Source organism: Cyprinodon tularosa, unplaced genomic scaffold (assembly GCF_016077235.1).
Source record: "Cyprinodon tularosa strain WSP-4 unplaced genomic scaffold, ASM1607723v1 ctg212, whole genome shotgun sequence".
In the NCBI taxonomy this organism is placed as follows: Eukaryota; Metazoa; Chordata; class Actinopteri; order Cyprinodontiformes; family Cyprinodontidae; genus Cyprinodon; species Cyprinodon tularosa.
This window is the reverse complement of record NW_024038786.1, coordinates 258,310-284,189: the sequence shown is the minus strand read 5'-3', so window position 1 is coordinate 284,189 and position 25,880 is coordinate 258,310. Positions and strand designations below refer to the sequence as shown.

General features: G+C 38.0%; 1 protein-coding gene across 5 annotated transcripts in view; it reads left to right on the top strand.

The window, feature by feature from the left end:
• Positions 1–25,880, top strand: part of LOC119783883 (plakophilin-4-like) — a 111,227-nt gene that overhangs the window by 37,444 nt on the left and 47,903 nt on the right. For all 5 annotated transcript variants that reach the window (XM_038285604.1, XM_038285606.1, XM_038285602.1 and 2 more), the window contains exons 3-4: positions 15,406–15,518; positions 22,453–22,487. In XM_038285604.1, the coding sequence (XP_038141532.1) occupies positions 15,406–15,518; positions 22,453–22,487 (148 nt within the window). The remainder of the gene's footprint in view (positions 1–15,405; positions 15,519–22,452; positions 22,488–25,880) is intronic.

Genomic DNA, 25,880 nt, shown 5'->3' with positions numbered 1-25,880 from the left:
TAAAACAATTCGCTGTAGCACTGCACAGTGTTTTTATCTATTCAGTCCCTGTAGCGCATTAGTTGACCAACCCCTTTAAATGCACCATGCGGGCATCAGTTGCTAAGAGGTCATGCCATTTAAGAGCATTCCAGTGATGACTTTGACCTATTAACTGCTTTCAAATGGCTTTTTCACAGGCAAATTAGCTACACGAATCAAAGGTCCTTCAGTTTTCTCCAGATTTCATTCTGCCACAAGAAGCACTACAATGTCCCAAGTAGTCCACTACTGTTTCTTTCTGAGCTAGAATAAATTGTGCATCCAGGTAGAAGTAGGCAAAGATCTTTGTGTCTTTTTAAAAACAACATACTAATTGAGAGAAAACTACATCCAGCTAATATTCTCAACCTTTCCACTGCTTCATATGTTTTAATGTTTCAGCCACCAGGGTGAATATTGCCATTAGATTTTATGTAGAGGCTCATAAATAAACAACTCAAAAACAAATTGGCTCATCTTGGTAATGCTGAAGGAAAAAAAATTGTTTTTGTTTTTTTTAGCAGAAATGTGTAGTCTATTTCTATTCAGGCCGCAGTATGTTCATACCCCTAAAAAAAAAAGCTATTTTTACTCTATTGTTGCATCTAAATGTCTATACTCTCAGTATAAACCTTTCTTTGAAGACCTCAGATGTTTGTAGAAGATAAGCAAATTAACAGTATTGTGATCTCCATTGAACAAACCAGACAATTTAGTGCTTTATTTTTATTTTTTTATTTTATCTTATACACTCTAATAATCCCAGACGGAAATTACTTCTCTGCATTTAACCCATCCCCTTGGGGAGCAGTGGGCTGCCATTGTGCGGCGCCCGGGAGCAGTGTAGGGTTAAGGGTTTTGCTCAGGGACCCAGAGTGGCAGTCTGTGGGAGTGGGGGATCAAACTCACAACCTCAGGACTCAATGACCTAAGCACTAGGCCGCCACTTAACTAATTCCTAAAACAATATTCAAAGTAGCGCTGAGCAACAAGTTGCATGTGCAATATAATCTCAATTCATCAAAACACAATTTTCAAATCGCAGAGACTCAATTTTTGTCACATTACGTTTAATAAGAGTAAGACGCGAAATTTCTCTCTCTAGCCCTTAAGGTGGTGCAACTAGGCTTAAAGTGGGTTTGCCGCCACACAGGAGATGAAAGAGAGAGTTGCAGCTAGCATGCAGATCCTTAGACTTAGACAATCTGTATTGTCATGTTGTATACAGAGTGTATACAAAATGACATTTCAATACATTTAACTTTTCGACAGTGAATGAGCTTCTTAGCAATGAAATGAACATTTCCATTTATAAAGTGCAGCAGTGATCAAAATGTGAGGAGAGACATGGTTCATAAGGCATTGATATGGAAGGTTCAGAGCAGTGCAGAAAAGTCACCATGTAGTGCAAGTATTATATTTACTGTTGATGGAGAGTCTCGATTTGTGACTTGTTTAGAATTTTCAACAGTTCAACAGTCTTACGGCAGCGGGGAAAAAACGGTTGCAGAACCTGCTGGTCGTGCATCGAATGCTGCAAAGCCTCTTCCCAGAGGGCAGCAGAGAGATCCATGCATAATTACAGAAAAGTCTTAAAAGAAAGGAACATGACGTGAAACATGTTTATTCTTAGTGCAAAGGAAAATTGTCTTATAGGTTCAGAATAAAAACGATTTAGATTTTTGACTTTTTAAAGAAATCTTCTTACTCTGGTCAATCTGGATGGAAGAGCTGTAAAAGGAAAGCTAGTAACACTCAAACGGGGGGATTCTGCTGCTTTCCACAATCCATGTAAAGGACATATTAAACAAGTAGGGGTAAGAACAATTCGGCTGCTGAGCTACATGAACAAATGTTAAAAGGTTTAAGGGGTGTGAATACCTTTGACAGGCTTTGGATAGCTGGTACACACACAAAGCACTTATATTTGTGCCAGTGCCAATTCACCTGCTTGATACAATACTTGTTCTCATAGCTCACTCAACACCAGTACATTTGTTTTTCAAAGGTTCTTTAGAAGATCTGTAAGCATGGCTGGTTTTATAATTATTCCCTTTTCCGATTCAATAGTTCTTTTCTTTAAAAAAAATGTCGGACTTGTTTTTCTGCAAAGCTTTTGTGTGATTAACTTTAGGAACACATGTTTTGTTTGTTGTCGTCTGCCAAAAGAGGACCACTGCTGTTAGCTGTGGCTGTACATGCTTACATGCCCGGCCCAGCTGGCAGAAGGACCTCTCACTAAGAGCTCTCTCTGGTGTTTCAGCGTGCCACCTCACAATAAATTCCATAACACTGGAAACATCCCTCTTTCTCTGAGCCAACTGCACATGAACAGTTTGTTTGACTCCTGCCTTTTCCTGACAAACTGGAGCCAGACGTTTTGTCCTTGTATTCCTCCCAATCAGACAGAGGCAGACACACTGTGTTCTTTACAAGGCTCAAGAACTCTAGAAACCTTTGCCTTGAATAGTGCTTATTTGCTCCCTTTTTATAAGGTTGTTGGCAGAGCTGAAATATTGCACAGTTGAGATAACATGCAGACCTTTATCTTGTTTTAATGAAGCCAAGTTTAGCTTTGTCTGAGGAACTTGGGTATAGGAGTTAATAGTTTGGGTCAAGGTAAAGCCTCTAGGCATTTAAGTTGCTACAATGCATTTCAGACAGGGTGTGTTTTCTCTACAGGCGATGGTGCCTGTTCCACTTCCATAGGAGAAATAAGAACTCTAATTACAATCGACTTGTGATTTTCTCCAGTCCTTAGGGTTTTATCTCCCTTCCTCCGCGTGCTGCTGCTGCTGTGACACAGGCAAGGAGAAATCTGGAAGCATACAAATTCTGGCCTCGATTATAGTCATAAAAATGGAAGCCTGTCTCCAAGCAATTACCCCATGGGGGAGCGGACTGTTGGAGGGAGGAGGTGAGACATATTCATAGGTGAGGGATGCAGGTGAAGGAGAGAGTACTCAGATACACAGAGGATAGACAAAAAGTGCTTGGGTATGTGAAAGGAAGAGACTGCAGCCATGATGGAGGGAGTCACAGAGGCTGTCACCTGTGAAGAGTTTTTCTAAAGCACTGGGAGAAGAGGCTTTCAGTGCAGATGAAAACAGAATGTAGAGGAAAAGAGAAGGAGAAGAGGATCTGCACTCAATGTGACATAAAGTCAAAGGAGCGGTGCTCAACCCTGACACGGCGCTGTCGATTTGAACATAGCCATGGGAGTGCTCCCCCAACTACTCTGCTAATAGTCATCATCATCACTGTCATCATCATCATCATTATAACTGTAATTATTGCCACTGTCAACAGCGAGCAAACAGGATGCAGTCTCCAGGGAGCAGGAGTTGTGTTCCTCATGCAGATGTGTGAATTCTAGTTAGAACTCCTGTCTGCATTGAAAGAGGTCGTTTATCGCACAGACCTGTTTATGTCTCAGTATCGGCTCCTACTAAATGTCTCTCAGATGATTTGCTCTAAATGACTGATATTTAGGTGATCTCATGAGTCACTGCAGTCTTTTTCAGTTGATTGGCCTCTAGACTGACAGTCTCTACATTGTTCACTCTTCTCATTATGGGCTACAGCTACTTTCTCTTTGTCTGGCACGACACTATTGATCTTCCAGAGAAATTGTATGTTCACCGGCCTGCAGGTTTTGCCCTGGCTTTCTCCTCCACTTGGAGTTGGTCATATTAATTGGATAATTCTTTAGGTTTCTTATTGCTCTATAGTTGGGAGCAAAATTTGTCTAACAGTGTAGAGTAACACAAACTTTATTGTTTAATAAACCCAAGTTTAGCTTTTCTGAGAAGGTAAAGGATAATATGTTTGGTAAGTAAAAGCCTTGCAGTTAGTTCTTGACTTCACATGTTTTTCTCTACACGAATGGTGCTGACCACTTACATAGCAAATAGAATCTAATTACAATCACTTTGATTTTCCTCATGACCTTAGGTGTTGAATCTTTTGCAGCAGTTACCGTAGTACTTACCAAAGTCAAATCTGTGAAGCAACAAATCTAGCCTCGATCAAGATTAAAAAGGAAGCTTTCTATTAGCATTACCATACGACTTTAAAGTCTACATACATTTCCAGTAAGGAAGAGTACTCCCAAACACATGAATTAGCCAAATCTTTTAAGGAAACTCAGCCCATGCGGGAACACAGAGCACCTGGAAGATTTTTATCTAAAGCACTGGAGACTGGAGGCTTCATTGCTGTGCGACATTCAAAAAGGAGGTCTATATGGTGACATAAAGCAAAGAGCGGTCTCAACTGAAAGGTCCACTTTAAAACATGTCCATGATTCCCCAATACTGCTGTCAATGTATCCATACTGTCCTGACTTTAAACCCTGAATTTTCACTCGGAAAACAGATGCATTTAGGAGAGTTTTTTAGAGATTAACTAGTGTTAGACTTCCTGATGAAAGAGGACGTACGCACGACCTCTTATGTCGCTACGTAGCGGCATACCTACTAATCCATCGATTAGCTCGAAAGACGATATTAGGTTTCCTCACATGAGTCCTCAGATACTTTTTCTTTCGTTGATTTGCTTAGACTGCACAGTCCGTACATTGTTTCATGCTTCATTATGGAAGACAGCTACGCTTGTACTGGCACGATATTGATCTCGAGTTGATATGCCGGCTGTCCGGTTTGCGCTGTTCTCCGTCATTGAGTTGGTCCTATAGATGGAATCAATTTCCTTAGTTTTATGCCTACACATCAGCAAAATACTTTTCAGTTAAATTTGAGATTACCACTACAAAATTGAATAATAACATTAGAACTGATTTGAAAGGCAGGAATTATTAATAGAATCTTTTGGACTGTTTTGACCCTTTTTATCGTCACCAAATAGACCTACATTGATTCTGAAGTCTAAGAACAGCACTATATCCTCCTCATGATCTTCAGATGTGTGAGTTAGCACAAGTATCCAGTTTTTCAGTCATTGGTGAGAAAAAATAATCGAGCAATTCAATGGTTTTTTCGGGTTGTACTAACACTCTTCCTTAATAGAGAAAGAGGTTTGTTTACATTGCTGGTGCACCGCAGTTAAGGTAGGTGTTTCCTGGCGGGAACCTCGCTCTATGTAGACCAGTGGTGTCAAAAGTACACAAATTTGTTACTTAAGTAGAAGTATAGATACTGCAGTTTAAAAACACTCTGGTAAAAGTTGAGGTATCAACTTGACCTATTTACTCAAGTAAAAGTGAAAAAGTATGTGCTCCAAAAAATACTTTACGTATAAAAGTATAAAGTAACCTTTAAAAAAACAGCAAGATGCCACTATATGAACTGAAAGCTCAATTTTACGACTATTTCGAAGAAATTCTTTGAGGCAAATTTGACGAATAGCTAACCAATGAGTGTTTGCGTTATATGACTCATCCAATTACACTAGTTTTCACTACGTGTGGATGGTGCCAATGATCTGCATTGGATGGTGCACGCGTGGGGAAATAAATATTTATAAACATTAAACCGATGCCAAAAGTAACAAGTAACGTTTGTTGTAAAAATGTAAGGAATAGAAAGTACAGATACTTGTGTGAAAATGTAATGAGTAGAAGTCAGAAGTAGGAATAAAAATAAGTAATGGAGTAAAGTATAGATAGCTAAAAAGTGTACTTAAGTACAGTTATGAAGTATTTGTACTTTGTTACTTGACACCTCTGATGTGGACACCCTCCAACCGCTCGTTTTCCGATGTGAGGCGGGGGGCTGCTAGCCTGGGTGCCAGTCCGAACTTAGTCCCGCCCACAAGGTTTGAGTTCGGGGAAGTTCGGTCTGGCTCTGCTCCATAGTAGCGCGAGTATTAAAGCCCACTGTCAGGCAATCCAATCAAATTGTCAGGGCGGGCTTTATACAATGATGGACAGATTATCAAGAGTAACGTAATCAACCACGTGACCAAAGCGCGCTTGGGTGACAACAATAATGGCTGCCGCTGGAGAGGTTGGGTGAGTAGATTCTGCTATTAGGTCTGTTCTAGAAGATATCGACAGCAAATTAATTTTAAAAGAGGAACAGAGAAACGCGATCAAGTCTCATCTTCTTATTCTAGGCGTGAAACTGCACGCTATGATTTTTGTGGACAACAACTGTGCCTCGCTTAACATACGTCACGCACTCCGTTGCTCTTATTGGTTGTAGGTCTATCCAATTGAGTGCAGAGGCATTTTTTTTTCCTGGTTCGTTCGAAACACGCCCCATAATCACAGCTCTATGGAGCAGTATCAGACTCATATTCTGACTAGAATTGAGTCGGACTACGTCAGGCTAGGAGGCTGCTGCTCAGACAGCAAAACTCATAGTAATTATTGCACAAATGCATAAACAAAATACCACTTTGTGCACGATTCTGTTGAAGTAACAGAATAATGATATATTTAAAATCTTAAAGAATTTTGCATGATATAATTGGGCCTTAAAGGTGCAGTTACTGCTGAAAATGTCAAGGTAACTGCTAAAGCGAGAAAATACATTAGTTGACACAGTTTGCTTTCACAAAGAGATTTGTTAGGACAAAGCAAACAAGAAATCATGCAGTATTAATCATTATTAGATCTAATTCATTATTGTGTTGATTGATAAGATAAACCAAAAAAGAGGAAAGTCTGCGAGGTTGTTTTAGATTACATGTATGATGGAGGAAGCATGATGCTTTGGGCAATGTTCTGCTGATGCTGGTTTCCATGGTGACATGGTCATTTTTGACATGTGCTACTTACCTTGCATTGTTGTACACTGATTTCATAGAATCGGTAGTTTCTGATGGTTGCAATTTCTTAAACAGGATAATATGCATTGCCTTAAGCACAGGAGTTAGGAATGATTAGCGGACGATTGTTTGAGGGGGTCTGGACTCTTCCTGCAGTAGAGCCTTTGTAGAATGTGCTGCATAACAAACTCAGATAGATTAGTTAAACCCAGTATTAATAAAAACAAAAGCACAGTCTTTACATCACCAGTTTGTAAAATAACTCAAGAACGTCATTCTGGAGGAGTGAAGGTCAACAAATACACCAATAATTTGTTAAAAACTCTGAAGTTATTGTTCATTATGTTTATTAATACATGTTTTTTCTCTACCCTCCCACTCATGCAGTCTTTTTTTATTGACAGCCTTTCACTGTGTTGTCATTCTCTTTTGTGCAATGAACTACAATGGAGATGACAGCTCCTTTAATAGCATCCACCACATATGTCATCCCTGAATGACATTTTAATTGTTTATTTAAATAAAACCTTTTTACACTTGATTTAGTGGGCCATTTAAAAAAAAAAAGATCCATGTTTAATTGTCTCTGTTTGAGTAATGGCTTATCTGAAATAGTTTAAATATAAAACCTGTCATCAGAGTTCAATTAACACAACCACATGTTTAGCTAAAGTGTATCTTTTAAACCAGCAGGCCCATCACAACAGGTGGAGTTTTGTTTTCATTTTGCCTCTTGTTGGATGATTATAATTTTCTAATCATTTTAGATCATTTGTAAATTATCAGTAAAACATCAATTCCACTTTACCTTTGAAGGCTTTCATGTTCAGAAAGTTCAAAAAGTTTGCAGCCCCTAAATATCGATTAGGCTCATAAATTTGAAGAGATTCTGAAAGCAAAACACCCCATTTTCATAAATATATGAACCATATTACAGACTTTAACTTAAATGTATTGGGAGCGGCTGTCAGACTAAAGAGGTTTCTCCTATCTTCGGGACCAGACCATATTTAGATTAAAAGATGCAACTCTGTTAAATACTTATGTATGGCGTCCCTCTAGGTCTACCTTTACAGCATTCTGCAAGGCCTTTGGGCTGTCTCTCTCTGCTGCTGCAGACATCCTTTAACCTCTGCTGTCATTCTCCTACTGTGCAGCAGTTTTTTGTCTTTGGATGGAATTTGTTTGCATTACTGCAGTGGGGGTGCAGAGCTGTCAGGCCTCATTGTCACTATATAGGAAAACCATCTCCACCAGTTATGCTAAATGGATTCAAACATCATATTACCCTATGATTGTGTCACTTGATGTACAGTTCCATTTTAGACATTGTGTGTATGCTGGTCACGTTGACAAGTTTTAGTCATGGCCCTCAAATACATTTCTATACAACATTTTTTTATTTGGTCTCCAATTACTTTAACATTTCTGTTAATTGGCAAAAAGACTTTTTTTTGTCAGTTATTTTTACTAGATATTGAGTAAGTCGGCTTTTTTGGGATGTAACTGTTAATTCATGGCTATAAACAACCTTTTTTAATGTAATGTTCTATATTGAATAGTGTCATAAATAATCTTCTGGCTTTTGCACAGTGAGCCAATACCTTACTTTATGGTGGAGAGAGTAGAAAGATTTGTCTTTCTGCATCAGGAAAGTGCTGTTGGCACATTTAAGAGAAGAGAGGACAATAGAGTGGAGTAGGTGGCCAAAGATTAATCTTATTTTAAGGTTCTGATGATTAGATTAGATTTCATGGGAGAGTTTACTAGTACAGTCATAACTCTACTTCACATTTACAACTTATTATGTCTTGTGAAAATTTGCGGGGAGTAAAAGATTTTATTTCCGGGTGGATTGCCTAAATAAGTGGCCCTCCTAATTGTCAGTCATTCTGGTGATATGTTTACGTAAGGCCATGCTCTTTGCTCGTCCCGTTACCTATCTTTTTCTGGGCATGCGCACTTTAAGGCATATATCTGTGGTGAGCTACGGTTACGGACACTCATTGAAGCTTAACTTTCTCATTGTGGTTCTTTGAAAATGGCCGAGGGTAATAAGAGAAAAAGTGTCTACTAAGTCTATGAGAAGAAAAGAAAGCCCTCAGAAGAGGCAGATGTATCCCAAAATGCTTGTATTTTAAAAAATCCTCCACAATACCTTTAAATACATTGTTAGAGATGGAAAGAGAAAGAACTGAATGCAGTGTAGCTTAATTTCGGTGTTACTGTTTAGGCCACTTTTTTTAATCCTTTTTCCTTTCAATTATAAAGGAATCCATACAAACCTTTATGATTTCCAATAATACATATTATAATAAATATGTACTAATGTGTCCACAAGTTTAGATTACAAAAGGCCACATATCTGATATAACCAAATCCTGTACACATTTCTAAGGAAATGATATTTGAGTTTCAGAGTAGTTTTCTGCAAATGTCTGATTCTCTTTGAATGGATGTGTAGACCATGTGTCTCATTTCCGAAATACTCTGAAACTATATGTGCAATTAGCATTTTTATCTTGGTGTTCAACAGTCATGTTGAATAAATAAAAAAACATTGCTTCCACGCTGTATTCATCTTTAAAGCAAGATGTTGCTCTTTCTGAAATAAAGTATGATAATGAATGTAGAGCCTCTCTTGAGAATGCTGAAGCAGCAGCAGTCTGAAGCCACTTCAGGCACTGCAGATGGGTCATGTGTTGTCAGCAGTGCCCATAGAAAAGACATGGGAGTGTACGTCTTTCTGGTTTCATCTGCCGCCATGTGTCATGTGTTTCTTTAGGGCTTGTCAAAGGATACAAGGGGACAGGATCTGATTCAGCTCTGGAACTGTGGGCAGATCACGCCTAACAGGCTCATTGTAATGGCAAATAAAGGCATTTGGGGCCTCGTTGCTGCAGGAAAGCCTCTAACCTATTGCAACTGTCCTCTTTCTCTCTGTCGATGCCATGACTGGTTCTCAACAAAGCTGGACTCACACTGGTTGGATCAGCAATTTAATGCCTCGTACAGTTGGGCTTAGCCTGTACTGGTGGTTGGTTATGCTCAATAAATGTTGTTTTGTTTGTTGAGGCCAAGTATGGAAAACCACTGGGCTACTGGAAACCTGATGAAAATGAACATATTTACACATTTTCTCCTCTGAACAAGGTCCTGTTATCAGAAGGTAATTATGAACATATTTTTTTCTATATGCATGCTAGTCCTACTGGATCGAGTCAAGGGCAGGCTAAGGTTGTGAGGCATAGAGCTAACTCTTTATGGCATAGATGTTACAAAGAGGCTACTATGCTCAGCATGAAAGAAAACAAGTGCTGTTGATCAGTGTTGATTGAGTCTTGTTCCTTTTTCATAACGTCAGCAGTACTCCTATGTACTGCAGCTGAAGAGAAAAATGCTTACAACAGTCAAATGAGTCTACAACTAGAGAACAGCTTTAGCCAAACCCAGCTTGGTGGAGGACGATAGGAAATACATTTTTTTCCTTTTAGTTAAAACAAAAAGCAGCTCTGGGTCAGACATTCAAAGAAGTTTGCTTTAGGCTAGGAAGAGATCTAAACATCAAAAATCACATCTAAAACTCAATCAAATGTCTCTGTACTAGGCTTTTTTGTTATTTAGAGGAACTGAATGCAACAGTTGCAGTTTCTTTTGCTGGTAGAGACCATATAGAATGTTCAAATCCATTTCAAAGTGACTAGATGTGAGCGGCTGATGTTTTGCCAAACAGCCAATTGGATTATAGGCTTAGAAGAAAGACGGCATAGAGGTGGCAGACCTAAGAATAGTGACATTTGAAGGAACGGACAGTCTTAGGTCTCTGTCTTTGGTCATGCAGTATGTGTTTAATTTTGGTCTCCTTACCTCTGTATGTTTGATTATTGCTACCTTGTGTGGTCCAACTTTCCACATTTTCGTGTTATTTGTTTTAAGTGTACCATAAAGCAGAACATCGCTGTAAGGGGGAGGGAAAATGTTGCTTGGTTTAGACATTTATTTTAAAGATGAGAGTATAAAATATTTGTCAAGAACATGTACTTACCTCTTCTACTCTGTAACACCTAAATGCAATCTTGAGAAACCAACTGCGTGCTAAAGTTGAGTAGTAAGAAAATGTGGTCTGAGTGTGTCATTTAGTGTCAGTGCATTAAATTATTTTGCTCTTAGCCCCCTAAATGAAAAAGTGACCTCCTGTGTGTAATTTCATCACAGTATGAATCCAGTTAGTCTGTGTAGGCCTCAGATATTTTTCCAGAGAACATGTTGAACAAAAATCCTTACGAACACCAAAGAACAAATCAGACGGGTCTGAAAAAGGAGAGCCATTTTAAACAATCTCCAATGACAAGAGGAAAACTACTGTTATACAAAAATGCGAGAGAAGTTTGTCTTCTATTGGCAATAAGCAACGAAGGCAAGAGAAGCAGCGTGTCGAGGATTTGCTCTGGTCAGGTGGGATGAAGATTTCGTTCTTTGGCTCTACCTGTAAAACGCTTGTTCAGCAGCTTTTTGGCAACTGAATGTACACATTACACTAAGCATGGACCAGCCTCACTGGGAATCAGTGGCGGCTGGTGGAGTTTTCTCCAGTGGGGGCTATAAATTCAAAATAGACATATACCGAAAACCAATCAAACGAATACTAACTTATCACACTAGTATATCCATATGAATGCCAAAAACAACAAAAAAACATTATAAAAACACTTTATAAAAAACAATATAATATAAATATAATTTTACAAACAAGTTTACCTTTTGTACACTTATTAACATTCTGTAAATAAGTGGCTTTTTACGACTTTGGTCTGATGTTCCCACTGTATGACGATTGGAGCTGAGCCGTTTGAAGGCGATTTTAATCCAGGTCGTTAAGGGTCAGTGAGCGGTTCCCATTCCCACTAAGGCCCCGTCCACACGAAGTCAAAACGAAGACGAAACGCTGATATTTTCCAAAACGTTTGCCGTAAAGACGGAGACGTAAAATAAATGTGAGCGTCCACACGAATGCATGAAAACGCTGCAAAATGTATGCCAGGCCTGTAAGTGGCGCTGTGGTGCCAAAGCAAAAATAAGCGACGAAATGTTGGGCATGTGCACTAATATTTATACATGGTTGCCCTGCGGGTCCATTTTCGTGGTTAAGTGAAATTCAGGTGCTGAACTATGTCGTCGATATTGCTCTGTTCTTCCTGGAGATATTCCAGAAGAAGAAGATTCTGTTGTAAGCCCGACAGCAGGCTGAGTAGCATTAGCAACGGCGCCATTGTTGTTGTGATACTAGTCGCGCATGCGTGTGTAGAGGCGACGCTATGACGCATGCGTGTAAAAAAAAATATGCGGTTAGGGCGTAAAGATGGAAACGCGAAAACGGCGTTTCAGAATCTTCCCACTCTGAAGGCTGAATAAAAAAATGATCGTTTACAGACCCCCGAAACGCCGGCTTCGTGTGGATGAGAGGCTGGTTTGGTGAAAAATTTGTGCGTTTAGGCCAGGGTTCGTCTTCGTGTGGACGGGGCCTAAAACTGGTTGTTCCCAAGTTAAAATTATTATTTTTTTGCAGTGAAAAGGGGTGTAAGATATGGAAGAGGATTAGGGCCACTGAAAAAGAAAAAAGTTAACTGATTTTTAAATTTTATTTCAGAATTCTGACTTTTCCCCATATTAAACTTAAATAAAATTTAAAAATCAGTTAACTTTTTTTTTTCCAGTGGCCCTAATCCTCTTTCATAGTAAGAATCTGTGACAAGACAAAATATACAGGTGCTGGTCATAAAATTAGAATATCATGAAAAAGTAGATTGATTTCAGTAATTCCATTTAAAAAGTGAAACTTGTATATTATATTCATACATTACATACAAACTCATATATTTCAGATGTTTATTTTGTTTAATTTTGATGATTACAAATGACAACAAATGAAAATCTCAAATTCATCATATCAGAAAATTAGAATATTACTGAAGACCAATAAAAACAAAGGATTTATAGAAATGTTGGCCAACTGAAAAGTATGAACATGAAAAGTATGAGCATGTACAGCACTCAGTATTTAGTTGGGCCTCCTTTGGCCTGTATTACTGCAGCAATGCGGCGTGGCATGGAGTCGATCAGTCTGTGGCACTGCTCAGGTGTTATGATAGCCCAGGTTGCTCTAATAGTGGCTTTTAGCTCTTCTGAATTGTTGGGTCTGGTGTATTGCATCTTCTTCTTCACAATACCCCATAGATTTTCTATGGGGTTAAGGTCAGGAGAGTTTGCTGGCCAATTAAGAACAGGGATACCATGGTCCTTCAACCAGGTACTGGTAGCTTTGGCACTGTGTGCAGGTGCCAAGTCCTGTTGGAAAATGAAATCTGCATCTCCAAAAAGTTGGTCAGCTGCAGGAAGCATGAAGTGCTCTAAAACTTCCTGGTATGTGGCTGCGTTGACCCTGGACCTCAGAAAACACAATGGACCAACACCAGCAGATGACATGGCACCCCAAACCATCACTGACTGTGGAAACTTTACACTGGACTTCAAGCAACGTGGATGAAGTGCCTCTCTTCTTTTCCTCCAGACTCTGGGACCTTGATTTCCAAAGGAAATGCAAAATTTACTTTAATCAGAGAACATGACTTTGGACCACTCACCAGCAGTCCAGTCCTGTTTCTCTTTAGCCCAGGCAAGACGCTTCTGACGCTGTCTGTGGTTCAAGAGTGGCTTGACACAAGGAATGCGACAGCAGAAACCCATGTCTTTCATACGTCTGTGTGTGGTGGTTCTTGAAGCACTCACTCCAGCTGCAGTCCACTCTTTGTGAATCTCCCCCACATTTTTGAATGGGTTTTGTTTCACAATCCTCTCCAGGGTGCGGTTATCTCTCTTGCTTGTACACTTTTTTCGACCACATCTTTTCCTTCCCTTCGCCTCTCTATTAATGTGCTTGGACACTGAGCTCTGTGAACAGCCAGCCTCTTTAGCGATGACCTTTTGTGTCTTGCCCTCCTTGTGCAAGGTGTCGATGGTCGTCTTTTGGACAACTGTCAAGTCAGCAGTCTTCCCCATGATTGTGTAGCCTATAGAACTAGACTGAAAGACCATTTAAAGGCTTTTGCAGGTGGTTTGAGTTAATTAGCTGATTAGAGTGTGGCACCAGGGGCCATCAATTTTGAACCTTTTCACAATATTCTAATTTTCTGATATGATGAATTTGAGATTTTCATTTGTTGTCATTTGTAATCATCAAAATTAAACAAAATAAACATCTGAAATATATGAGTTTGTATGTAATGTATGAATATAATATACAAGTTTCACTTTTTAAATGGAATTACTGAAATCAATCTACTTTTTCATGATATTCTAATTTTATGACCAGCACCTGTATGTTAACAGATGCCATCTTGTCAATCTGACTTGTTTCTAGATGTTCTACTTTGGACAAAAACGATATAAAAGCATTACTTTAGCCCATGAATCTATGCAAAAAGCATGATGCATCACTAAAATCTCACTAAATGAAAGTTTGCAGTTGTAATGTGACAAAATGTGTAAAAATAGAAATAACATGAACACTTTAGCAGGACTTTTTCTGAATCCAATCCACTTCAAGAGTTCCTTTACATTAAGGAAACAGGGTGTAGCAGCTTTTCTTCCTGTAAGCTCCCTCTTACTGCAGTCAAGCTTCATGTATCCTTAAATCAGCCTTTAGCTGAAGCACAGCAGAGAAGAGGTGAGCAGCATAAAGTGGTAGTTGGGGGGGAGGGGTAAGAGGTCTACAATGTAGAGGAGGAACTTGTTGTGTACCCCAGGGGGGGGGGGGGACACACAGCAGAGGTGTGAAATGTAGGATGGTCATTGTAATGCAGGGTGACTTAACATCCTGGGACAGTTCACACAGGCTGCAGAAAGCCAGAGTCTGTTTGTGAAGGCGTTCTACTGTGAATGTAATTGACCGCTGTAATGGTCATTACATGGGACAGCTAAGGATAGCAAGCAGAGAGGCGTTCCATCTGTGCAGTGACATATGGTGAGTGAGGTCTTTTTTTGTTTTTTTTTTTAAGGGAAAAATACTTTCCAGTCTGCCTAAGAAGCTCTTCTATTTAAATAAAACTGTCTCAAATATATGCAAATAAGTGTGTGCCATCATTTTTCTGTGTACAGAAGACCTTGTGGGTCTTATGAGTGTCATGATGCAGTGCTTGAAGCTAGAGAACTATGTAAGTAATGGCCTTGCTCATGGTAGGTAATTAGTCAAATGCTGATTCCTTCCCAACTCTCATAGGAACAGTTTCATGAAGGCTAAATATCAGCCACTAAAGTGGTCCTTATCTCTCTGTGTGGGCTGCAAAAAATGGCATTAACGTATAAGCCATATGAAAGCCTGTTGAAGTTTATAAACCAGGGGTTGGGTATGCATACAGACATGGTGCTGCCTCCTTTTAAGCTCTCTGTGAAGAAACTTTATACTGGGTTATTTCTTCTGAGACACATTGTTGCATCTAGAACCTATAAACTAGAACACAAGCTGTTACCTGCCAATCTGTTGCCTTTACTTTCCCGCCCCATTTGTCGTATCTGTCCATAGAGCTGTAAAAAGCTCTCAGTGTGCATTAATTCAGCCTTGAGTCATGTGTTTGTTTTTATTGTGTTTACGCGCAGGAGCTTCAGTTTGAGCGGCTAACCAGGGAGCTGGAAGTGGAGAGGCAGATTGTGGCCAATCAGCTGGAAAGATGCAGACTTGGGGCCGAGTCGCCAGGCGCTGGTAGCAGCAGGTAATGAGAAGATCCACAAACACGACACATGGCTTCTCCTTCCTTCACAGCAGTGACCACAATCTATAAATGTGTGGAACCTTATGGTGTAAAGGAATCCTGATTAGATTAAATTTTTATGTACTTTACTTTAATATAGTGGACATTTCATAGCAGTCTTGCATCAATTTAAAATGTACTTAATTATAAACTGATAGAAAATGCCGTCATTTTATGCTTTTTTAAGGAAATATTATACTATCTTAATAATAGGAAGCACAAATATATTGAACTTTTCTTGTTATTTTAGTCAATTTTTCTTTTAAAAACAAATAACACAATATGAATCTCATTGCCTAAACTGTTTTGCGTTTTGTCAATGTAAGATCAACTTTAATGTGGTTTTTATATGTAATTTATGAAACAGACCAACACCTTTTTTGAATGTTTTTGTAGTGGAGGGAGAATTATTCCCTGTTTTTCAATATTTTTACCAATAGGAAGCAGAAAATTGTTTGCTGGCATATTTATTCAGCACATCCTTTTTGTATTCGCTTTTCAAAATAGCCTAAGCCCTGGGAAGTCTGTCAGTTGCAGAATTCAAGTCTTCCACGGATTCTGAGTTGGGATTCACATCAGAGCTCGGCTATTTTAGCACATGAGAACAAGTAATGGATTTTTTTCTTGCCGTTTTCAAATAGCAGTGTGATTAAGTTATGTTAAATTAAACCGAGGGAGAACAAAAACTCTTGTTACAACGACCAAGAGATGCGTTCTTTTAACCACCTCTCAACATGTTCCTTTGGAGGTTCTTTGATATCTCCTTTTTTTAATAAAAAAATGTCACATTATTTATTCTCAACATTTATTTTTCCATTTTCAGTTTAATATATGTTGATTGTCTGCCGTCCAACTGCATTAACTTGTACCCACTATTTTTTCCTTATCAAAATAAGGCCTAGTCCGCATGTAGCAAGGTTAAAAAAAAACCCCAGCAAATATGTGTACACAGTGAGGTAGGAAGTTTTCATCCTCAACAATTTAGATGGATTATTGGCAGTGTCCTGTAAAACTAAAACTTGTCAGCCAATCAGAAACCTTCAAAAGCCACCCAGACTTTCTTCCCCAGGAATAAATGATTGATCAAAATTGTGGATTACAATGCAAACAAAAACTATCTAAAGCAATTAGAAAATTGGTACCTCTGAAAAAAAATTTTTTTCCACTCCTCTGTATGACCAAGTGTATAAACAATGGTCCCAATGGACGAAGCGAAGATATATTTGTTGCAGACCGTGATACACATCAATATACGTCTAAACTGTAGCGCTTATAAATTTCCACTTGGCCGGATTTTTTGGGTTCGTTTGCGTTTCTTTTGCAAGAGTTTTTTGGATTGGGCAGAGTAATTGGGTAGTATACAGGGGTGATTAGCCTCTCACCACCACCTCCCCATCAGGAATCTTAGGCCCCGTCCACACAAAGTCAAAACGAACCCGAAACGCTAATATTTTCCAGAACGTTTGTCGTAAAGACGGAGATGTAAAATAAATGTGATCGTCCACACGAATGCATAAAAACGCTGCAAAATGTATGCCAGGCCTGTAAGTGGCGCTGTGGTGCCAAAGCAAAAATAGACGACGAAATGTTGGGCATGCGCACTAATATTTATACATGGTTGCCCTGCGGGTCCATTTTCGTGGTTAAGTCAAATTCAGGTGCTGAACTATGTCGTCGATATTGCTCTGTTCTTCCTGGAGATATTCCAGAAGAAGAAGATTCTGTTGTAAGCCCGACAGCAGGTTGAGTAGCATGAGCAGCAACCATTCAACACAGTACGGCGCCATTGTTGTTGTGATACTGTGTCGCGCATGCGTGTTTAGAGGCTACGCTATGACGCATGCGTGTAAGAAAAAAAAAGCGGTTAGAGCTTAAAGATGGAAACGCGAAAACAGCGTTTCAAAATCTTCCCACTCTGAAGGCTTAATAAAAAAAAAGATCGTTTACAGACCCCCGAAACGGCGGCTTCGTATGGATGAGAGGCTGGTTTGGTTAAAAATTTGTGCGTTTAGGCCAGGGTTTGGCTTCGTGTGGACGGAGCCTAAAGGTCATTGTACCAATGTCTTCTTTTTAACAGCAAATGACCTCAGATATTGTTTCATGTCAATCTGCACCTCATTTTTAGAAGTATTAAGAAAGACGCTAAAACTGCGGACATGTTGAGTTCCACTTTGGAAAATCACTGTATATGTGGTAAATGTTTACTTTTGCATATCCTTTACCCATTAGACAGTTTGATCATTAAAATATGATCGGCATACTGGTGAAGGCCATGCAAAAAATAGGTTAAGACACTGTCTGCTGAACTGAAACGCAGAAATCTGCTCTGCACAGTCAAACATGTGTGTATCTATGTGCAGACCTGCTTTGTTTCGCTCTGATTCTTTTTTCTTGTTGTCTGACCTGTAGCAGCGCAGTGGAAGTACCCTAAATAGTCCAACTTTTTTTTTTTTGTTTGTTTGTTTGTTTTTGGTTCTTAGTACTGTATGGAGTTTGTGAGTTATGTCAGCTCTATAAAGGACGGTAACACTGTTGGGCTAAACCTGGATACATGATGTTAATGGCTTTGTGTGATATTTTCTATCTTTGTGATAATAACCCCGTTGGCCTTAGACAGTCCAGAGTTATTATTGCTCTGCATTCTGCATACCTGTAGCCTGCAACCAGAGTGTCCATTTCCCCTTCATTTTCATTGGCAGCGAAGGTATACAGGGGCTTTTATTTAGGTCTGAACTTTAATTCTTTACAGCAGGTTTCAGGACCTATATTTTGACTTTCTGTTTCAGAGGTTTCTGTCTTATTTCAGGTGTCGGGTTTAAAGAACCCATTCACACCATTCATATTTGGGCTAATTCTGAGCTTTGTTTTGAAGTAGAATGCAGAAAGGATGTTTTTGATGTTCATAAGCACACTGGTTGATTTGGATACACGTTATTTGTTTGAGCATTTTTTTTCCACTCCTTTAATTACAAATGTTATGCCATATTGTCTAAGACACTATGGATGTGATATTTGCTGTGCCTCTGAAGGCGTTCAGCTAATTAAGGGGGGAAGGACTACAGTTCACATAGTTGCTGTTTTCTTATAACATCACAAGCATGCTGCAGTCAGTTTAAAATCCTCCTCATTGTAGAGGTAAGCAGCTTAAAATGTCCCCATCAGCAGTACGCTTTTAAGATTTTTTTTTTTTTTTGCTTAAACACTGTAAGCAGGAAAAATGTGCCTAAAATATAAATTTTCTGTTTGTTTTGTTTGTTTTATAAAATTTTTTACTAAAGCAAAAAGAAGCAAAGCTTAAATGTAATGTTTGATAGCACAATCTTATTCCAATACCATCCTATTTTGGTTGGTCCCCTTTGAGCAAAACAGTATTTCTTTTAGATTTCTTTTGTTGCAGTATCTCTCTAAATAAGGCTAATTATTAGAGATGAAATATTAGCTATACAATTGTTATTGGCAAATGATAGTCAGGTTTAATAGCCTTCCAATTAGTAAAACCGGGCCGCTATTAGCAACAAATATTTATTGCTATGTTTTTGCAGGTAGAGCTTGTGTTTTGGTTGTTGGAGTGTCGGAGAACCACCCTTTATTATTATCAGTAAATACCAGAAAGCCAGCAAATAAGGTTGATACCAGTAAATATGGGCATCAGTCATAACAGCATTTTAATATTGATATTTGCCCAGATGTTTATTTTGGTGCAAACATATCCACTATTTGTTTGGGGTGTGTTTTTGGTTTCTTACATGCTTACTTTATATGTAAACAGTAATTAAATAGTAAATGTCCCAGTCTAAATATATATATATATATATATATATATATATATATATATATATATATATATATATATATATATATATATATATATATATATATATATATATATATATATATATATATATATATATATGTATATATATATATATATTTGCAGTTTTACCTGTAAATAAATTTTAGAGTTCAGCTTTTAAAAGCACATTCACCCAGATGTAATGGCTGGTGTTTATCCTCAAACCATAGGATCCTATGAAAAACCTGCAGCACCAGTTACCCGGTCTTTTGTTAAAACTAGAGCGGGATAAATGAAATGCTAATTACAGAATATTTGTACCTGAATTGAGCTCAGTTTTAAAGCTAGTGGTCACAATGAGCGGCTGAAAGAGCTCAGCAGGATAACAGCAGAGGAGACGGGGCTCATAGGCCTCATCCAGAGGCCAATATACCAACAAGCTTCTTTGTTGGATCATTTGAAATTTGCTCCCAGAGTGGAAGTTTGCAGCCATTCCCCGCATCGTCTCCGTCATTATAACCCTGTCCTCATACCCCGCTACAAACTGCCATGTTTGCCAATGCAGGCTCACCACCTTTATAGGGCAAGTTACTGTTTTTGATCACAATTTATATATAAATCAAGATTTATATCCAGCCATTCAGTAAAGATACTGCTACATGGCTATACATCGTTGTAATTTTTTTTTTATATATTTGGGCAAGTTGGGGTCTCTTGTTATTACACTGACATAAATTTTTGCCATTGAAATATGCCATTTTTTTTATGTTACAAAGGTTATAAGGTCTTCACAAATGCAAAACTTTGCCATGGTGGCGCTCCAAAGCAGCGGCCAAGAACGGCTCCTCTCTACAGTTTCGATTGGTTCATTTAATATGCCGCTTTTTCAAGGCTGCATTTTTAAAAAAGATGAAATGGTCCAGAGAGCTGTTCCAAACGAAATTTCTTTATGTTTTACTCTTGTGTAAACAAAATGAAAAATCTGTCTAAGTCTTGTCATGGATTCCAGTGACACTATTGGCTTGAAATTCTGATTTTCAAACTATTTCACTGAGTGCCCTATAAAGGGTTAACAGGCGTGCACCAACACAAATAAAAGCATTGGCAGACTTTACACATGACGTTCTGCTTTAGAAGCTATTGAATTAATTGTAGATTTTACACCAACTGCATTTTACTCTCTTTAACACAACACCAACTGGTGAGGCTTTAGTGTTACAAGGCCTGTTAAGGCTCCCCCAGCTTCAGCCTGTTTCATTATTTACACTAAAGATTTTCTGTGCAGATACTTTATTCAACTTTTTTTGAATGTAGTCTTGAAGGCTATGATGAATAATTTCATGTGTTTAGGTGTAATTAAACTGGACAAAGCCAGAGGGGCTGCAGACCTGTTATACCTATTCCACACCAGTGAGGGTGCAGTGATGTTGACGCAAAAGTAAAGATGGAAGAGTAGAGTAAAAAAACAATTAACCCAGAGCTGTTTCTTTAGACTGACAATGAGACTTTCTCCACAAACACTGTAGAGGATTAAATCCATAATAAACTGAATAGCTTCTGAACTGCGATTCTAGAGTCTTTTATTGTTGTTTGCATCTGCATATGTGTATAAAGGGAGGGGGGGGGCGTGTTTTATGGGAAATTATGTGTTTATAAGACAGCAAAACTCTGTTCTGACAGTTTTCCTTTTAACAGCAGTGCCTGTCTATGTCTGTAGTGAACTTTCAGCATGCAGACACATCGCCATAGTGATAATAATAATCTTAGCTATTCTATTATCCATCTGCTGCGCTTCAGTGGACCTCAGCTTTCCCAACTTACTTTCTTTAATTGGCAGCATCCTCATTAAAATGCTAAGAGCTTCTATTACTAATTCTCATCTGGTGTCACCTTGTAGGACGTAAGAACAGATACCAGCACCAGCAGCATTCGATGCTTGATATTAATGATCAGCAGAAATAACTATTACACTGCTCTAAGGTCTACTACGTGCCCTCTGGGTTAACGACTAGCAATTCAACATTGTGTTGGTCAGAAAGAGATTTTATTAGTATGATCAGATGGTTTATAATCTGGTATCATGCCTGGCTTCTTCTTGTTACATTGAATAAATTACATTTCTTCTATCTGACAGACTAAGATGATGTGTGCTTTTATATGCTCCCAATTTTACTGTAATGCCCTTAGACAAATGCAACTAACTGCCGTTTGAACTCATCTACTTAGTAAGTGCAGCAGTGTTGGGTGTTATTTGATCTCAGCATAAATGCAGCTTTTCTATAAAGGATTCAGAGGTTTGTAAGATAATATTATTGAAGAAAAAGAATAAGACCAAAGATCACAGTATGCAGGGACAGTTCATAGTAAAACCAGCACCAAGCTGCAGGGACACTTTATGATGGCTTCGTTGATTTATTAAATGGGGCCAAGAGAAGTGACCCCGGAAGAAAATACAATAGTTACAAAAAAGGTTTACATTCCAATGCAAGGCAATTTTATTTGTATAGTGCAATTCAGTACATTCAACGTGCTTTACATAAATTAGATGATAAAATAGAAGAAAAATAAAAGCAGTATAAAAAGCAAAAGCATTTGTAAAACAAAACAATTTGGAACAGAAAAGCAGAATAAGGTTGCAACTAATGATTATTTTTTTCATCAATAAATTGGTTGATTTTCTTTTTTTTATTAATAATCTGATAGAAAAAGGTTCCTTCTAGATGATTTTTTTTTCACATAATCTAAACCAGTTGAATCTAAAACTTTTTTACTTGAGGAGTTCTGAATAAAGCATATTAATCGACAAAAAAGTTTAATGCAAAAGTTTATATATTTGTATTACGATTTTGTTATAATTACTGCTCTAAGTGGGTTTATCTCTTGGATAAAGACATGTTTTAGTGTCCCTATAATCCAGTTTATGATTATTCGATTACTAAATTAGTTGACGATTATTTCAATAAATGTTTTTTGAAAATGACCATCTTTTATCTATAATTTATCATGGATATAAGATGGTCATGATAATATATGATATCCATTTTTTGGGGGGGGCATAAATGTATTTATTCACTTTTTGTCTTCCCTGTTTCTCCTCTACAGCTCATCTGACAAATCCCTACCATGGAGAAATGCAGGTATGTTGGCGATGACTGCACCATGAACCACGACTGTTTTAGAAAGGGTTTAAAATCCCACCTCAGTTTCAGATTATTAATTCAATTGTAACATTACAATCTGTGAAGGAGCCATAATAAGAATAAGGGAAAAATGAATTCTTAACTTGAGTCGGTGTTCTATAACTTACTGATATTAACGCACATCTGCTCTGTAGCTCTGTTCTAAATAAGACATTGTTTACATTGTTAGTGTGATATGTGGATTGCATATCTGTCATGTTTTACTAATGCTCAGTTTTTCAGCAGGGCGGTTGACAGCCCCAAGCCTGTTCTTGCTTTTATAGATATTGAAGCTGTTTTTGTTCTAAAGAAAACAATCAGTAATACGTTGTGGAAAGATTTTCCTCTATTTTATCATATCTTTTGCAGAGAACACATATTGAAAATTACATCCACTAATGTCTTTAATGGCCTATTAATTACATAGCACAAAGCAGAGTTTTGTTGTAGTCATTAATCCTTGATTGTCGATTCTGTCAGAGGAGCCTGTGGGGGGTTATTGTTGTACATATGCAGTGGGAATATTAATACTACATTTGCTGTCTGCTTTCCATTTCCTCACTACAAACATTTCATCAGTGTTAGAACAGCATGCCGGATAAATTAGAATTACTCATGATTGTGTTACTTATGAGTGATAATCATGATGCAGATGATAAATGACAGATACAGGTGTAGATGTACCGGTACTTTCAGATTTTAGTACTTTAGATTTAGCTGGGAGGTTTAGAGTCCCTCTCTCTGCTTCCGGCTGATTCCATGAGCCAGTGGATGCTCCTCCTGTGACAGAAGTGATACTGCAGAAAGTCTTCTTGCCTCTGGTTATGTCAATGCAGCCACACCTAATGTCCACTGAGAGCAGAGGAAAACAAGCACAGAATCAAGCTTTGCATCTGTGTCAGGCTCTGCAGTGGCCATTGCACTGGTATATGAATAAATTATTGGGGCCTCATTTTGTTTTGCCAGAAAACAACACTTTTTTTATTAGGAATAGCAACAAAATTGTACAATGATGGGATTTTTTAATGTATATAAGGCAGTATCAAGTTCTTAAAAAGTGCTTTTGATAAAATATTGATGCAGAACTGGCCAACTTTGGGTTAAGAGTCATATCCAGTTGGAATCAAACCCATGACTTTCAGAGGTGACAGCACAAAACTGAACAAAGGGAAAACATTTAAATGTCTAGAAAAGTATTGCTTATCTTTAAAAGATATATAGTCCTGAATTCGTATGATTTAAGCATAACCCCCTTCCCCCACACATAATACTTAATTTGAAATTTGTAAAAGCCTAAAATTATTAAAATCAAACCTAATTGTACAAAAATTCTCCACCGATTTGTTATTAAATGAAGGAAAAAGCTGGTGAACAAAAACTAATCATTGGGATATGCACGGATTATGCAATACCTAGAAGTAATAAAATTTATCAAATCAAACTTTGACAATCTGTTATTTTATGATAAATTACAAAAAAAAGAATCTAATGTTTAATACTAGTGAACTTACTTTTATTTTTCTAGATCCTTGGCTGTTATTTAACGCGTTCTCTGAGATCCCATCACTTTTAGTTTTTAGTTATATTTAAGTTATGTTGATTGATTTATATCTCTTTAAATAAGCATTTCTGTTCAAATGACAAAATATCTAATAAATCTGATAATAATTCCCACTAGTTTTAAAGCATTATGGACTGTAGATTATTTTACAACTTAAAAAAGATCAGGATGTACTTGTTGATATGTAGATATATTAAATGACATCTTCGAACAATTCCAACAGCACACCCTTTGCTTCTTTCAGGAATGAAATATATAAACAGGAAGCTGTTAAATTTGGCAGTCCTAAAATGGAAACCTAAATCCCCTGACATACATTAACTTCAGATTCTGACAATGCTTTTAGGCCCCCTCTGTGGTAACCGTCTGTCCCTCTTCCTGTTCCTCTTCTGCTCCATTTGGCTTCATCTTAAATAAACATGGTCAAGACACAGTGTTTACCATATATTTATATTGGCACCCCTGGTAAAGACATGTAAAAATACATGCAGGCTTTGAAAATATGCCCAGTGAGTAAGATGGTGCGGTACATTAGTCTCTAAAGCTTAGTGTAGGAGTTAGATCTAAGTGTAACCCTTAGATCTCAGCTTCACCTGCCTCAATAAGGCTTTTTTTGTCCAATCTTCACAAACATAAAGATATGGAGTTGTCTGTGAGGTTGTTACTCTTCCAAATGTCCTGGATACCTTGTTGGAGTGAGCGGCTTCATGGACCTATAAAAAAAAAAAATAGACATTTATCAGGACTCTAAAGTCTGGCCTAGTTTCTCCATAGTGTGACTGAAAATAATCTTAGGTCAAACCTAAGCCTATCAAAGGGGGGAAAGTCTCTGTGACCCTGAAACTGTATGTTAGAAAAAGGTTTCTCTCCTGTAAAATGCTGCTTAGACTGAAGGCAAGAGAGTAAACTTCAGCAAATAGTTCCTGAGTGATGTAATGTGTATGAGCCCTCTGTAGCTAACCACCATTGGTTAGGAATGCCCAAGTGAAGAATTTATTATATTTGTTTTTTAGAAAGCTGGTAGGGTTATTTTATGTTGAGTAAATGGATGCTCCAGCTGTGCAGACAGTTTTGCAAAAATTGGAAAGTGCGAAGGACACATTGGGGAGTTAAGTGCTAAACCCTGGTGAGTTTGGCTGGGAAACATTAACCAGAAGGGTCAGCCATCAAAAATCTGCTCCAATAAAAAAGAAAAAAAATCATCATATCAATAATTTTGTTATTTAGTTTCATGATAATGTATGTTGATGTAAATAATTCCTCTGCCATCCACCAAAACTTTGTTACTCAAAAGCAGGGGCGTGGGGAAAAAAGTCGATTATGCGTTATGTCGTGATTTTCGGGTTCCCAATACAATTTGGATTTTTCGGTTCCTAATATCGATAAAAAAAAATAAAAAAATGTTTTTACCTAAAACAATGAGAGAAAAGGCTACCTCTCTACCGCCACCCTGGCAGATAGAACCGTGGTGTCCTTTTGCTGTGCAGCACAGCGCCATATCTGTAGTTGAGGCAATCAGTGGAACACATGGGCCAACTCATACCCCAAACAACATGGTTACCAAAAATAACTAAATTATCAATATCTTCTGATGAACATTTTCAACACTTGCTTTTTTATCGATACATTTAATTTTCTGATGAACATTTTCAACACTTGCTTTTTTATCGATACATTTAATTTTGATAGTTGGGGAAAATATTGCAATATATATTGCAATATCGTGATAATATCGTATTGTTGCTCAAATATTGTTACACATATCATATCGCAACACCAATGCAAATACT